The 14,848-nt window shown below is 41.2% G+C and overlaps 1 protein-coding gene across 17 annotated transcripts in view; it reads right to left on the bottom strand.

The window, feature by feature from the left end:
• Nucleotides 1–14,848, bottom strand: part of C2CD5 (C2 calcium dependent domain containing 5) — a 99,532-nt gene that overhangs the window by 24,846 nt on the left and 59,838 nt on the right. For all 17 annotated transcript variants that reach the window (XM_063134741.1, XM_063134739.1, XM_063134736.1 and 14 more), the window contains 7 exons: nt 14,036–14,227; nt 10,049–10,235; nt 9,196–9,360; nt 7,874–8,014; nt 5,332–5,395; nt 955–1,016; nt 115–213 (listed from right to left, as the gene is read on the bottom strand). In XM_063134741.1, coding sequence (XP_062990811.1) covers nt 115–213; nt 955–1,016; nt 5,332–5,395; nt 7,874–8,014; nt 9,196–9,360; nt 10,049–10,235; nt 14,036–14,227 — 910 coding nt within the window. The remainder of the gene's footprint in view (nt 1–114; nt 214–954; nt 1,017–5,331; nt 5,396–7,873; nt 8,015–9,195; nt 9,361–10,048; nt 10,236–14,035; nt 14,228–14,848) is intronic.

Below are 14,848 nucleotides of genomic sequence, written 5' to 3' on the forward strand. Positions count from 1 at the left end.
GCAGAGACACAGGGAAAGATGCCAGAAATGCAAATACTACAGATGCCTCAAGCAAATGTGTTAATTAAATGAATAGTTCAAATAAATACATAGTTTCAGCAACCATCCCCTTACCTTTAACAGATTCTCACAGAGATCATTAAAGGTCTTGTTGAGTGTTTGGTTTGTTAGGGTAGTGTTGTTAAGCCTGGAGACGCGTACTGACGTGAACATCTGAAATAGAAAAAGGAACATCAAGAGTTGCCTTAAGCTTAAATAAGAAGTTTATTACAAATCATATTACTAATTAAGATTGAGAGTTGTGATGAAACAAGAAGAAAAATTGTTATACATAATTTGAGGCAAAACAGAATTTGTGCACTGCATTGTATAACCGAGGGCTGTGATCCTGTGCAGCTATGTGTGAGTAAATTCACCACAATGACTGCAAATGAGATTGGCGGTATGCTATATCTTTGCCTAGTGGGTTGGAGTAGACTTGTGCATTGAGAGGGGAAAGGGATTAGGAACACAAGTCTGGGTCACAACTATAGGGTTGGATAAACAACAACAACAACAACAATGAACCAAAAGTGTTCAACCAGTTCTGCATGTGACTGCATTCTCATCTGAATGAACAGGTTCGCAGTTCAAGGGTGCTCCTAGATCCATCTTTGTCACTACAGGCCAACTTGGATCTCTCTTGTAGAGAAATGGCTTAACCATAGTTAACCATGCCCTGATCCCTTCCCAGACCTGATGGGAACCGGGGATACTGCTCATGTATCTGTTCCAGAAAAGGTATGTGGATAACCATTTCTATGAATGCCAAACACTGCATTAGAGAAGGCTCAAAATATCACTGGCATTTTAGCATTTTACATGTCTGTATGAAACAAAAGAAAAACATTTTTCTGCATACTTTATAGCTTAGTCTGAAAAACTATTTGCATATATAGATTAAGACCGCTTTACCTGTATATCGGAAGTCCAGTTATTTATACCAGGCATAATTTCTGTGTTACAGCTGTAAAAACCTGCCAAAGGACATAAATCAGGTTTTTTTTTTAATATTAGAAAACGTATAATGGTACTCTGTAACATGCTCAGCTTTCAAGTTTTACACAGCCAGATAAAGTTACCATTAGCACAATATCGGAGAAATATTTTGAAAAAGGGTAGAGCCAGCGCCTAACATTTCATGTCCAACAGTGGACAAAACACATTTTAAGCAACGGTGCAGGAAAATAGGAAAAGTATGATATAACGCAGTGATGTCCAGCTTCTTGAAGTCAGAAGTTTTTAAAAGTTCCTTCTGTAAAAGCTAATTACTTGTTCATCCTGGGTGACTGAAAACACCGTTAGGTAAATAATTGTGAAGTAGTGCATTATTATCCCCATATTGCAGATGGGTGATGGAGGCAGAAAGATAGTGGTCTGTCTGAAGCTACTATAACTTCAATGCTAACATGAAATTTGAAGTGGGGATTTCCTGATGCACTACATAGACACTAACAGCACAATTTTATACATGTCCACTCAGACATAAGTTATCTTGGGTTCAAAGGGGCTTAGGCCTAATCTACACCAAGCAGGACATTGCACTATGAAAGCGGTATATAAAAGGCAGGAGCCACACAAAGCAGCATATAGCAGTGTGAAAGAGGTATATGGTCTGTGTCAATGGGCCCCAACAGTTGTCAGTGCACTTCAATACCGCTATAAAGCAGAAGTGTGGCTCCTGCCTTTGATATACCGTTTTCTTACCACTTTCATAGTGCAATATCCTGCCTGGTGTAGATTAGGCCTTAGTCTCAGGGAAGCTGGCCTTAGTCACTGTACTACACCAGAGACAGAATCTAAGCCATTATTTGAAATTTTCTGTTGAACCCAAGCCAGAACAAAAGAGTTATTCAGGCTGCTAGTTCAGAATAAAGGTTCAACTAAAGAAGGGGGCAGGGAAGGACGCTGGCGCTGCACTCACTAGCCCCAACCTGAATGAATTGCGCTCTGTTATTTACGGAATTTATATTCTATCTGTTGACAAGATTACCCTCAAGGCAACTTATAACCAACCAATACACAATCGATAAAGAATCATGTCTGCTATCTTCAAGGTTGTGAAGCTGCTGAAAGAATAGGCTTTTGATGTTTTAAAACTGCGATCCACTATAGAAAACAAGGAAGGCTAAACAATCTGGTGAAGAAAGGGAGAGATTACAGTATTTCAGCACGTGTGTGTGTGTGTGTGTGTGTCCCCACCCCATAGTTGTTAAAGCATAGAAACAATTTCTCTCCCACTGCTGACCTAAGAGACAGCTCATCAATAGTTATTTATTATACCCACGGGGTCCCTGACAAATGGCATTTGAGGTAGTTGCTCCTGCAGGTTCCCAGACAGTGCAGAGTACAGGAGACTGCGTGTCCAAGTGCTGGAGGTTAAGTAGTTTCAAGAGATTAGGGAGCAAGGGAAAGAAAATAGCCATGATCACAGCAGAACATAAGGACAGCCCTGATGGATAAGACCAAAGGTCATCTAGTCCAGCATCCTGTCTCCCATAGCGGCTGACCAGATACCTCTTGAAAGCCTACAAACACATGAGTGCAGAAGTCCTCTCTGCTGGTCCTAATAGCTGGCGTTCAGTGGCAGGCACACCGCCTCTGAAACCTGTTAGGTTGCATTAAGCCACCAAGACAAGTACCCATTGGAAGCAAGCCATCTAATGTAGTGGCAATCAACATCAATTCCCCTGTGCTTCTTTCTTATTTGCCTTTCCTCTGTTTTTCAGCTGCCTGTACTTGCTTCAGCTTTCTAGTATATTCAACCACATGCCAATAAAAGTAGGATACAATATCATAATATTATCTCACATCTACAAACCAGGACCATAATGTGTATTTATTTGTTTATTATCTTCTTAAAAATATATGTTATATTTTAATCAGCCCAAGAACAAATGTTCTCTGGACAGATTACAAAAACTAGGATCCACATAAACCGGAACTGAACTGACTCAGGAATAATCAGTGACATCCAAACATGGACTTAATGGTTTGACTCCCTGCTTATGAGCAGAGTAAGATGCTCTCAGTGTAAAACTAAATTGTGATTAATTTGTGGTGGCAGCAATAAATGGCTTGGCCTCTTAGCGCGTTTCATTTTATTATTGCAAACAGCAAGGATGAAGAGAGCTAATCCAGGGACCAATGATGCAAAGCCCTACAATGAGGAGATTGGTACCATTAGCAGCATATGAAGGATCTTCATGGACAGGCTGCAAAGCATTATCAACCCTGCCCTTATTTTAACCAATTACTGATTTTGTAGGTATGTGGATATAAACCACAGTAGTGTGTGTCCAGTATGAGCACTCTAATACCTAGGTAACAAACATCCACACCTTACTGAAAAGCAGAGCTCATTGGTGGACTGCATTAGAAAGAAATTCTGAAGCCAATTATTTTGTAACCCACTCACAAAGTCCGATAGGACATGAGGGCATTCTTTTAGGATTGTGCAAGTTAGGTCTTTCAGCCTTTATCTCGGAATATACATCAGGGCCAGAAGAAGAGGCGTCACAGAGATATCACCGATGAATCCAAACTATAGCCTTGTTCAGTTTGGAAAAGGGTGATAGCCGCAGAGCCTGTTTAGGTAAACATTTCAAAAGTATCCAAGGTTATCAATCCTATGCGATTAGAGGCCGGACAACTGAGGTCACTCATCCCAAAGAATGAATTCTGAGCATCAGCTAGCATTCTGGGTTACGAAGAGGAACTAAAAGAAAAGCACTAGATTAGGTGTTTTTTTTTCTGGAAAAGGCAAAGATAGGAACAGTAGGTAGACTGATACAGAAGTGAAAAGAGGAGTCAGTTAAACCATCTGCTCTGCATCTAAAAAGGCAGGGCCATGGTTACATGCACATAAAACATATTTTGTCAGAAAAGAGCATCCATTTAACTTGGTGATCCCATAAAATCAGAACTGTTTAGGAATCACTGTTCATCTAATCCCAAAATCAGGTTCTCTTCCCCCAATGTTCTTTCTAACACACACACACACACACACACACACACACAGAGAGAGAGAGAGAGAGAGAGAGAGAGAGAGAGAGAGAGAGAGAGAGCGCAAACAGTGTGGGAGCTGATTTCACATGGTGCAATCCCACACTACTGGGGAGTATTTGCATATATTTAAGTTACTTGGACAGTGAAAACCCTAAAATAACCAGATCTGAACTACACTATCATTTCCACTGGGAAAAAAATAGGGAAAGAGGGAAAGTAAAATAAAAATAAAAAGAGCAAGTGTAATTTAACAAGGATTGTAGACCAGAGTTGTAGAATTATTGTTTTGATTTCTTACTCAAATAATTCCAGATCTGATCATGCTTTATCTGGAGTTTCGCATCAATTGTAACCTGTTTTTAATTTTACTTCTAAATCCAACGAGAATCTTCAGCTCACTCTACTGTTGGAACTTCCTTACATTTCCAGCATTGCAGAACTATTCATTTAACCACAAAAGCAATTCTCAAGTTTCATTCTCCATCATATTTTGGGAGGTTGCAAGCTGCAGGAATATAGCTAAAAAGTGATGGTTGTAAGAAAAACTTGCACACCTTGAGAATACCAGATTAGCCCACCTTTCTATTTCATGCCAGAATGAAGTTTTGATTGCAAAACCAAACTAGGTATACCGGGTTACTGGAGATGCAGCAAACTGCAAGACATTTTCAGAGATTTCACACAGAATAAATTCTATACGGGGGAAGGATCAAGAGATAAGTATACATCTAATTATTTCCATTACTTTCTGTTGAGGTTTTAGTAGGAATAAAAGGTCTGCGGGCAATTGAGATATATAGATCTTAACAGTGCTTCGTTCTAGGCTCATTATATAGCACTGAACCATAGCTTGACATTATATCTGAATCAAGTCATTACCTCTCAAGCCTCAGACACTTCTGCAATATTGAGACAGTAATTCTGACTAAAGTTGTGAAGGTTACTGACATGAGGTACGTGAAGCAATCTGAACACTCCACAGGTATGCTATTACTGTTAAATGTGGGTGCATTTCAAGTCCAGGAAATAGAAGCAGTTCATAGACAGCACCTCTAGACTCACACAGTACAATACACTTTATGTAAGAGACAGTCCAATCCAAATTTAAAAGGGCTTACCTTTGAGTGGATCATGTTTAATATACATGATATTATAAACTCAAAGTGACGGAAATATAAAGGAGATGATTTTTCATACCATGAAGAGAACTGTCAGATTATACTGCCAGGCTGACAGAGGGAATTTTATGGTCAATAGAATAAAAGAACAACGAGCTACTTATACCTGAAGGTGGTGGGACATCTGTCAATAGAGAGTGAACATCTTCCATTGCATCGGTATCATCAATCTGAAAAAAGTCAACTACATAAAATATTTTGTTCTCTGACATCCCACTTATCAAGATTATTCTGGCAAATACTGTGTTGCAATATTTGTTTATTTTATTTATACTCCGCCTTTCTATTAAAAATGCCACTCAAGGCAGCTATAAAATTAAACATTTGAAAATTTTGAAGAATTCTTCAAATTATGTTTGGTGAGGTCAGTTAGGCTCAAACTACCATTCACAGCTAAACTTGCCCCAGGAAAAAATTCTGGAGGAGTTTAAATGCAATGTACTCAAGAGAAAGTCTGTTTATGAATGCAGACTATGTTACTTCAGTTGAAACCGTTGTATGGTTTACACTTCTGTAGGCAATTCCATTAATTTGAGATTGTGTTTAGATAGCTATGATTATAAAAAACTGTCCAAATGTTTTAAATATACATTTCTTTCTAAAAAGAGATGGTTTACCACTTTACACTTACATATATATCTCTTAATAGTGTCATAAATAAAAACAATACTATGATTAATAATGCTGAAATTATAATTAAAATAAAGAGAAGAGCTTGATTAATAGCTTCTACACTTAACTCCTCAGTGATCATAGACCTGTACGCTGGAAAAATAAAACTCAGAGACATTCCCTACAGCCCACCAATATCTTTCTAGTATAACCCCATTCTCACTCTCACATTAATAAAAAATCAAGGATCCAAAGAATTCTGATCCCTAACTTCATGCAATGACTTCTGAAGACCTGGTCAGATTCTACTTCTCTCACCTAACCTGGTAGCAGGCCTCTCCTATGTCTTATCACCATGTGTGGAAGGTAACAAATACACTAGGAGCTCTCACGTTTATATGAATGGAAACAGAATGCAATTTGGCTGCGTCCTGCTCCTTTTCTATACAACTGGACTGAAAATAAATTGTGAAGAGGATCATCAACAGTGCTACAGCTTATACACATCTCAGTGAACAACCCTCTGTACCAGTGATCGACAACTTGTGGTCCTCTAGATGTTTTGGCCTACAACTCTCATATCTCACCATTGGTTATGCTGGAGTTGTAGGCCAAGACATCTAGAGGGGAAGTTGCCCATCTGTGCTCTGTATAATGGGTGGCATTTTCTGGTGGCACAAAGATGTGAAAGACCTTTGCTTGTACCAAATAATCCTTACACCAATGTTGCAGTTTTGTCACATATATAGTGATGGTGACAATACTGGATACTGGACTACAGAGGGAGAGGAGAGTAACAAATATTATTGTTATTATTATTATTATTATTATTATTATTATTATTATTATTATTACAGCAGTATCATTTTGCATCACTATAACTTAGAGACTAATGCGAATTTGGCTACTGGGAATCTTATGGTTTTCAGGTAATTTATTAAGTTTTTTTTTAAAAAAATGCAGCACTGACTAGTACCATTTATTCCATCTAGCCAGGTACCTCTGTGAATTGGGCAAACGCAAGAGGAAGAAGGTAAAGAGGAAGAAGAGGAAACATACAAGTCTGAATCTTATTCATGTGACACCAAATAGCGCAACTGAGTGTTCCCATAGTGACTTAATCCATCACACCACTGCTAAACATATGGAATTGTTAACATAGATCTAACAATCATAAAAGGGTACCTTGTTATTAAATCTCAATAGAGTTATAAGCTTATAATATAACAGCTATTATTTTGGCTATCTGATATTTTGGTCAGACTAGTAATTCTAGGATTGTCTCCTCCAGAGTTCCATATGGCCACCAGTACACCTAGGGGTGACCATATTACACCAACTTTATAATCACTTCACTGGCTGCAAATTAGTTTCCGAGCGAAGTATAAAGCGTTGGTTATTACCTTTAAAACCCAACATAGTTTGGGTCCAGTTTGCCTGCAGGATCGCCTTCTCCCACACAATCCGCCCCGCACACTTAGATCTTCTGGGAAGAATTTATTCCAGTCAACCACAAGTAGGCTGACAATTGTTACCCAGAGGACCTTTTCTTCTGCCGCCCCCAGACTGTGGAACGGCCTGCTGGTGGATATTCGTCAGCTTAATACTCTCTCTGAGTTTAAGATAGCCATAAAGACTAATCTCTTCCGGCAGGCCTACCCAGATGAATTTTAAACCTAAGAATTTTAAGATGTTGTGGTTGTTATTTTAATACTGTATCTGTTTTATATGCTTTTAACCAGTTTGATGTGTTGTATTTAATGTTGTTCCTCACCTCGATCCAGAGGGAGATGCGGGTAGGAAATAATTTTTTATTATTATTTGTCGAATATACAATTCTGGAATTCCTGCATCTTTTTGTTATAAAAAGTCAGAATTAGAGAGAATGATAAGGCAAGCAAACTTTAATAAAACTATGCATACTTTATTAGCATGAAAGATACTGTTCTATAATTAGTAACTGACAGCATTTTCTATTTCCTTTAAACTCTTCCAAAGCCATGTAGAAGTATGAGCTTTACAGAAACAGAACATACCTCCAAGACAAAAGCATCTTTCTTTCCATGTGAGAGATCCAATTCTGTAATTTCATCAGAACTTTCAGACTGAGATCTTAGCAGCCTAGTACGGTGCTTTGGTTCTGGAATGGGTGAGCCTATAATTTCTTCAGATGCCTCCTAGGCAGGACAATGGTATAAAATCATGTATGCATCTCAAGTTTATTAAATCTCAGTACTTTAAATGCCTTACTATGGCTATCACGCCCTTCCAACAAAACACAGAGAAAGAAAACAGGGTCTCCTGACCTTAACAGCAAACACTATACCCCACAATTCTCTAGACTGCACTTCAAATACTTTCTCCTCTCTGCCTTGCACGGCAGAATGTGAAGAAGTGTATGAATATTGCAGTCTAAAGGAGCATTGGACAAGATCCATTGGGCTCAAGTTAGAGGAAGCCAGATTCTGGCTGGACATCAGTAAAAACTTCCCGACTGTTAGAGCAGTACAACAATGGAACCAGTTACCTAGGGAGGTGGTGGGCTCTCCCACACTGGAGACATTCAAGAGACAGCTGGACAACCATCTGTCAGGGATGCTTTAAGGTGGATTTCTGCATTGAGCAGGGAGTTGGACTCGATGGCCTTTTAGGCCCCTTCCAACTCTACTATTCTATGGTTCTATGATTCTAAGATCCCCAAGAAGGTACTTTTGCAATTCAAGAGCTGAAGCAGCAAAGTGGCTGGCTCTCCCATTCTTCCTGTCCCAAAGATGCAACTGAAAACCTAACAGAAGTTGCCTCAATATTTCCTTAGATTGCAGAATCCACCTGCTGCTTATACTTTCCCTACAAAAGGATGAAAGGAGAAGGGGATAGAACACTTGGGATTTGCAGTTCTCAAAAGCTGTGTATAGCATTCATCAGCCTGTGAATTTCTGAGGGATGAGATGGGGCAGAAAAGGTGGAAACCCAAGCCTGCACCACTACATTTAACAAGGTTCCTTCAATGTTTATTATGCCTATTGGCAAACCTAACATTAGTTTCGGACTGTGTGGTTGAGTTCTTCAGCATTACTCCTCTGTAGAAGAAGCCAATTCAGGGTTATGATGTAGCAAGGACAGAGATTGGGGGGTGGGGAGAGGAAGGAATAAGCCACCACAGCAGACTCAGGACTGCTCTTCACATCTGGGATTATAAAGATAACCCATCCTCCCAGCAATTCTACTGAATTCTATCTTCAAAGCCAGCCTTGTGTAACTGGCTTGTTTCTAAATACATTCTTTGCTCATCTGCATGGGCCATTCTCTAAAAGGATGCAGAGTAGGTATGAGCTGCATTTGTTTCAGAAGTACTTACAGGAGGGTTAATCTCATAAAGCTCCTTATTTTTGGTTATTGTGTCATTTATTTTCTTCTGCATATGAGATATATGTTGTTCGGAAGTGGAATCATTTGGTGTCTTTCCAGCAATTTGAATACCACCAGGAGTTGGTAAAGCGGTCAGATATACACCTGTGGCAGACTTTAAATAATAAGACAATAAGAAAATGAAGCATAATTTATGTTCGTAGGACATTAACCCCTTTTTTACAAATATGTTCACCCTTTAAACATCACAAATTATCTAGGCCAGTTCTGCAATCACATTTATACCACTGGGGAAACATTTCGGATGATTCCACATTTGGTAGAGCAATACCTTTACAGCCGCCATAGTTTGTGACCATAGAGCTATTAAAAACAGGGAGCTCCCGCAATCTTACCTTTAAATTGTGGCTCAGCTCTCAGGGAAGAGGATGCACATAAAAGTAAGACCCGACAGTGGCAGAAGGTGACCAGGGAGGGTGGGGATGGAGAGGGAAATGAGTCTGGTGAGTCCAATGGACTCACAGCTGGCTTTGCACTGGCTTTTCCGGGCAGGCAAGGAGGCAGGGGAAGTGGCCCAGCACCACCCCGAATCATCCCAAGGCACCCCAAGGTTTCAGTACCAATCTGCTTAGGGGCACCTTGGGCTGACCTGGTACTACCTCAGATTAAGATCGAGGAGGCACAGCCCTAGTTCTTACCAAGCTGACAGACCTTGACATTTTTAAACATATTCATTCAGTGGCCCAGCATCATTCTAAAAGGACTAAATGTCTGAACAATTAGAAGAGCACTACGTGACAGAATAAAAGAACCCCAAATGGAAAAAAAAATCAAAAACTTACTGCCAAACCCATTAACATTGTTTCTCCCACTGTGATCTGAATCCTCAGCCCAAAAAGGGCATTCATTCCCTTCAGCTTTAGTTTATTCATTAGCTGAGTGTGTACTTCATACTCCATAAATGGCAGCAGATTACTGATGGAGGTTGCGTTTGCTTCGGCTTGAGCTTTCTTCTTAAGCCGACATAGCCTGTTGGAATGAACAATCAAATACAAAGTGGTCAGCTCGGCTTTCGACAATTTCTGGCCCCAGAACCTATGCTGCAGCTGCTACTGTTTCTGGGGTGGGAAGGCTATGCAAAAACGGCTTGCTGCAACCAGGGCAACATCAAATGGGGTCGTGAAGTTGGCCTCTTTTCCTACTCTGTGGTACTTGGCTTCAGTAAGATCGAAACATGTGGTTGAGCAGAGGCTGTAAAGAGTTGTATGGAGGCAGTGGCCATACTTATTTTGTTTCCCTAGGGCCCTGTGAGAAGGGGGGCATGCAGATCAAGACTTCAGACCGACTTCAGGCTTAAAACTCAGTCATGTGAGTCCCTGCTTTTCCTGGGTGATAGGGGGACATAACCCATTGTGGGATGCCTTCCTCAACACCAACCTGGAGAACAAGGAGGGGGATGAATATAAGGCTGTGTTTTTCCCAGCGTCTGCTACCCAAGGTTTTAATGAAAGTAGATCCAGGAGGTGGGGAGAGAGATAAGGGAATGATAACCTGCTTGTTAAGGAATGGTAAATGTTAGACTGAGCCTGGATATCTCTTAAACTTTTGGAGTTTTTTCCTCTTGTTTTTCCCCTCGCTACTGGAGCATTCATATGAGTTATGAAAGTGAAGAAAACCTGAGTGGGGAGGGTGGGGGGAGGCAGGGAGCAGCTCTTATAAGGGTAGTGTGCAGTGAGAGGAATTGCAGAGGCAGGCAGAGCGTTTGTTAGAGGAGACTCTGTGTGTGTGTGTGTGTGTGTGTGTGATGGCCAGGAGTTTTTCTCCTTCCCTTCCAGTTAGTCAGTCTACCAAGGCCTGGAGGTTCTGGCGGCACCCTTCCCTCCCCGGGTAGGTTAAAAGCACTGCTTTGGAACTCATGAATGTTAGGTGAATAATTGGCAAGAGCACAGCCACTCAGGATTTCACCCTGGATAAGGGAAATGACTTGGCATTCCAGAGACCCGATGGATGAACTTGTCCCAGTTCTAACTACCCCACGTGATTTCCAAATCACGTGAGGTACTGGTTCCTCTCTATTCGGCCCTCATCTAGAGTATTGTGTCCAGTTCTGGGCTCCACAATTCAAGAAGGACGCAGACAAGCTGGAGCGTGTTCAGAGGAGGGCAACCAGGATGATCAGGGGTCTGGAAACAAAGCCCTATGAAGAAAGACTGAAAGAACTGGGCATGTTTAGCCTGGAGAAGAGAAGATTGAGGGGAGACATGATAGCACTCGTCAAATACTTGAAGGTTGTCACACAGAGGAAGGCCAGGATCTCTTCTCGATCCTCCCAGAGTGCAGGACACAGAATAATGGGCTCAAGTTAAAGGAAGCCAGATTCCAGCTGGACGTCAGGAAAAACTTCCTGAGCGTTAGAGCAGTACAATGGAATCAGTTACCTAGGGAGGTTGTGGGATCTCCCACACCAGAGGCCTTCAAGAGGCAGCTGGACAACCATCTGTCAGGGATGCTTTAGGGTGGATTCCTGCATTGAGCAGGGAGTTGGACTCGATGGCCTTGTAGGCCCCTTCCAACTCTGCTTTTCTATGATTCTATGATTCTACTAGGATTCTCTATACAGCCCCTGCCCAAACTGGCGCAAGTTGCTGTGCTCTAGTTCAATGGTCATTGCCTTGACCAGATGCTCCATTTAGCAATCTTCCTGGTTTGAACATTAAGTGGCCGAGACTGAATGAGGATTCTGTTGATGCCCAGCAGTCTCTTGTGTCGAAATTAGTGAGGACAGATTTGAGCATGGTGTAGGAGTCTCCCATACTAGTGGTGCAGGTTACTTCAATATTAATGCAGAAGTTACCCTGTTGGGAGTGGCTCAGAACTTCATGGCTACCATGGGACTGTCTCAAATAATATCAGGCCCACTCTTATGTTCCTATGTTCGCTCATATGGAAAGGCATACTCTTGATTTTTTGTTCTGGACATGATGATATTGATCTGGGTATAGAAGGACAACATGTAGGCCCTTTGTCACAGACAGATCACTACCTGGTGGGGTTCAGGCTTACAGGAACTCCTAGCTTCTGCAGGGGTAAAGGACCTATTAGAAAAGTCTGCTCTCAGAGCAAGATGGATGCAAATTGTTTCCTGCCACCTCAACAATTAATTCTGTCAACACCTGGTAAATCTGGTTGATCTGTCAGACCTGGAAATAACTAAAACACACGAAGGCTGCAGTTGATAAAATAAGACGTGGAAATAACCCATACAGTTCACACAGTCACCCTTAAGTGTCTTCTCCCTGATGATGAATCCAGGCAGGCCCCTGGATTTTCCAGATGATCTATGCTGAAACCAAAAGGGGGTGTACATCCCTGTTGTTTCTGTCAGACCTTTCAGTGGTGTTCAATACCATGAACCATGGTATCTTTCCAGACCACTTGGCAAGGATGTATTTGGGAGGAACCATCTTATGATGGTTCCAGTCATTCCCCAGGGATTGCTTCCAGGTGATATTGGGGGGCTGCCATTAAACCCCTTAGTAATTAGTATGTATAGTGCTCCTCAGGGTTCGATCTCCCATGTTATTTAAGATTTACATGGAACTGCTGGGAACGTTGTCAGGAGATTTGGGGTGTGTTGTTACCAATATGACAACATATCCTAGGAGATACACGACTCTATTTTCTTCCTTTCATCTACTCCAGAGAAGCTACTAATGTTCTGAATAGGTGGTCTGGAGGTGGTAATGGGTTACATGAGGGCTAATAAATTGAGACTTAATCCTAGAGGTACTCCTGGTCTGAAGAGAGATAGGTTATGGAACAGGAATTCAATCTAGTTTGGATGGGATAGTACTCTCCTTTAAGAATTGGGTTCCCAGCTTAGGGCACTTTTGGAGTCAGCTTTGCACCTGAATGCTCAGGTGGTGTCTATAGCCAGGAGTGCTTTTGCCCAGCTTGAGCTGGAGTGTCAACAACATCCTTTCCTGACAAAGTCACACTCAGCCGTAGTGACACGTGCCAAACTGGATTATTGTGCTGCATTCTGCATGGACCTACCTTTGAAGACTCTTTAAAGGGTCTTCATAAACTCCTATGCCTCCCTAACCCACAAAGCGATATGTCAAACTAAAGATAAAATGGATAGAAATGGTATATCTGAGGACAGAAATGGTATAGCTGAGGTCTAATAGATCTATTTTCTTAAAGCCCACTGACACAGAATTATGGCAGGTTGCATTTATTACATTTTCGCCATATATATATGTGGGGCCGTGTATGTTTTAGACATCAAGAAGCATAGCCTCCCAACATAGGTGCTCCCAATAACGTGCATACCTGTTTGGATTAAGCCACACTGAATGTCTAGTAGCTTAAAGCTCCGGCTATTGGGCGGTATAGAAATGTAATAAATAAAATAAAATAAATAAAATAAATAAAATGCACTGAATGCATGTTTTCTTAGCAGTATACTGGCTTTCCTGGTTTCTTTCGGCATTTTAAATGTATAAGCAATAAAGAATCCAACATGTCAGCCAGATTCAGTAGAAAGATGTTTTCCTAGGCTGAGCCCAAGCAGGCCTACTCAGAAGTAACCCTAAGTTCAATCGGATCTCTTTCATAAACTTCAGACCCAAGAAGAAGAATATGCCAGAAACATGAAGTTGCTTGTCTTTGGTAAGAAGTGTCCAGACTAAAATAAGTCTCTCATTCCTGCCTTCATTTCTTCAGAGGGCAAAAGGGTATTTTCAGTTGTTGCTGGAAGAGTCAACACTGGCTAACAGTTATCCAAAAGAGCAGTTAAAAGTAGCAGAAATCTAGCAGAGAAATACCTGGCTTGAATGAGACATCCTTTCCCAACTACCATTGCATCCATGGGCAAATCTATTGTCGTGAAAAGAACATCAGGGACTTTCTGTTTCCTGCAGTTGTAACAGTAAGTGAGGTGAGCAGGGAATGGCATGTTCAGCTCATCATATGGTATGTGGCAAAAGCCACAACCTGGAGGCGATGTTTCCTCTAACCTAAGAGAGATTGAGAGAAATCTAATATTATCATTCAGGCACCATCTTGCAAATGCTATATATAGAGGCTGTCAAATTCTGCTCTGTTTTATGCTTTTTGCAATCGATTAAACTGGTCAATAGCCAATCACGTACAATGAGCCAAATTGTGTCCAGGAGAGTAAGCAGGAAAACTTTTTAAAAGTTAGCATTTTCTTTCTTTCTTTTTAAGTCACAAACAATTAACATATATGTACGTGTGCGCAGGCAGGCCAGTAAAATTTAGACGTCCACATAGTAATAGCTTATTGTCAAAAACTTTGAGCTAGAGACAAAGTTGTATATAAAACACCCTCCTCCTGTATCAGAAAGATGGGGTCGCATCCTATAGTGTCCCAGCACTGATAGAAGGCTCGTTGATACAGCAGCATCTTTGAGCAGAATCAGGAGGGAACATCAATAACCCCTTTCTCCTGCAGCCCCGCCACACCATCTCCCACACTATTCCAAAGGATCTCACAACCCTCTGAAGAAGATGGGGGAGGAAGGGCGGTGACTGCAGGGAAAAGGGGGAGTCAGTGAAAATCACCTCCTTTTCTGTTCTGCTGATGGAAGCTTTCTTTGGATCAAAGAGCCTTCCAT

The sequence above is a fragment of the Elgaria multicarinata genome, chromosome 9 (assembly GCF_023053635.1).
Source record: "Elgaria multicarinata webbii isolate HBS135686 ecotype San Diego chromosome 9, rElgMul1.1.pri, whole genome shotgun sequence".
Lineage (NCBI taxonomy): Eukaryota > Metazoa > Chordata > Lepidosauria > Squamata > Anguidae > Elgaria > Elgaria multicarinata.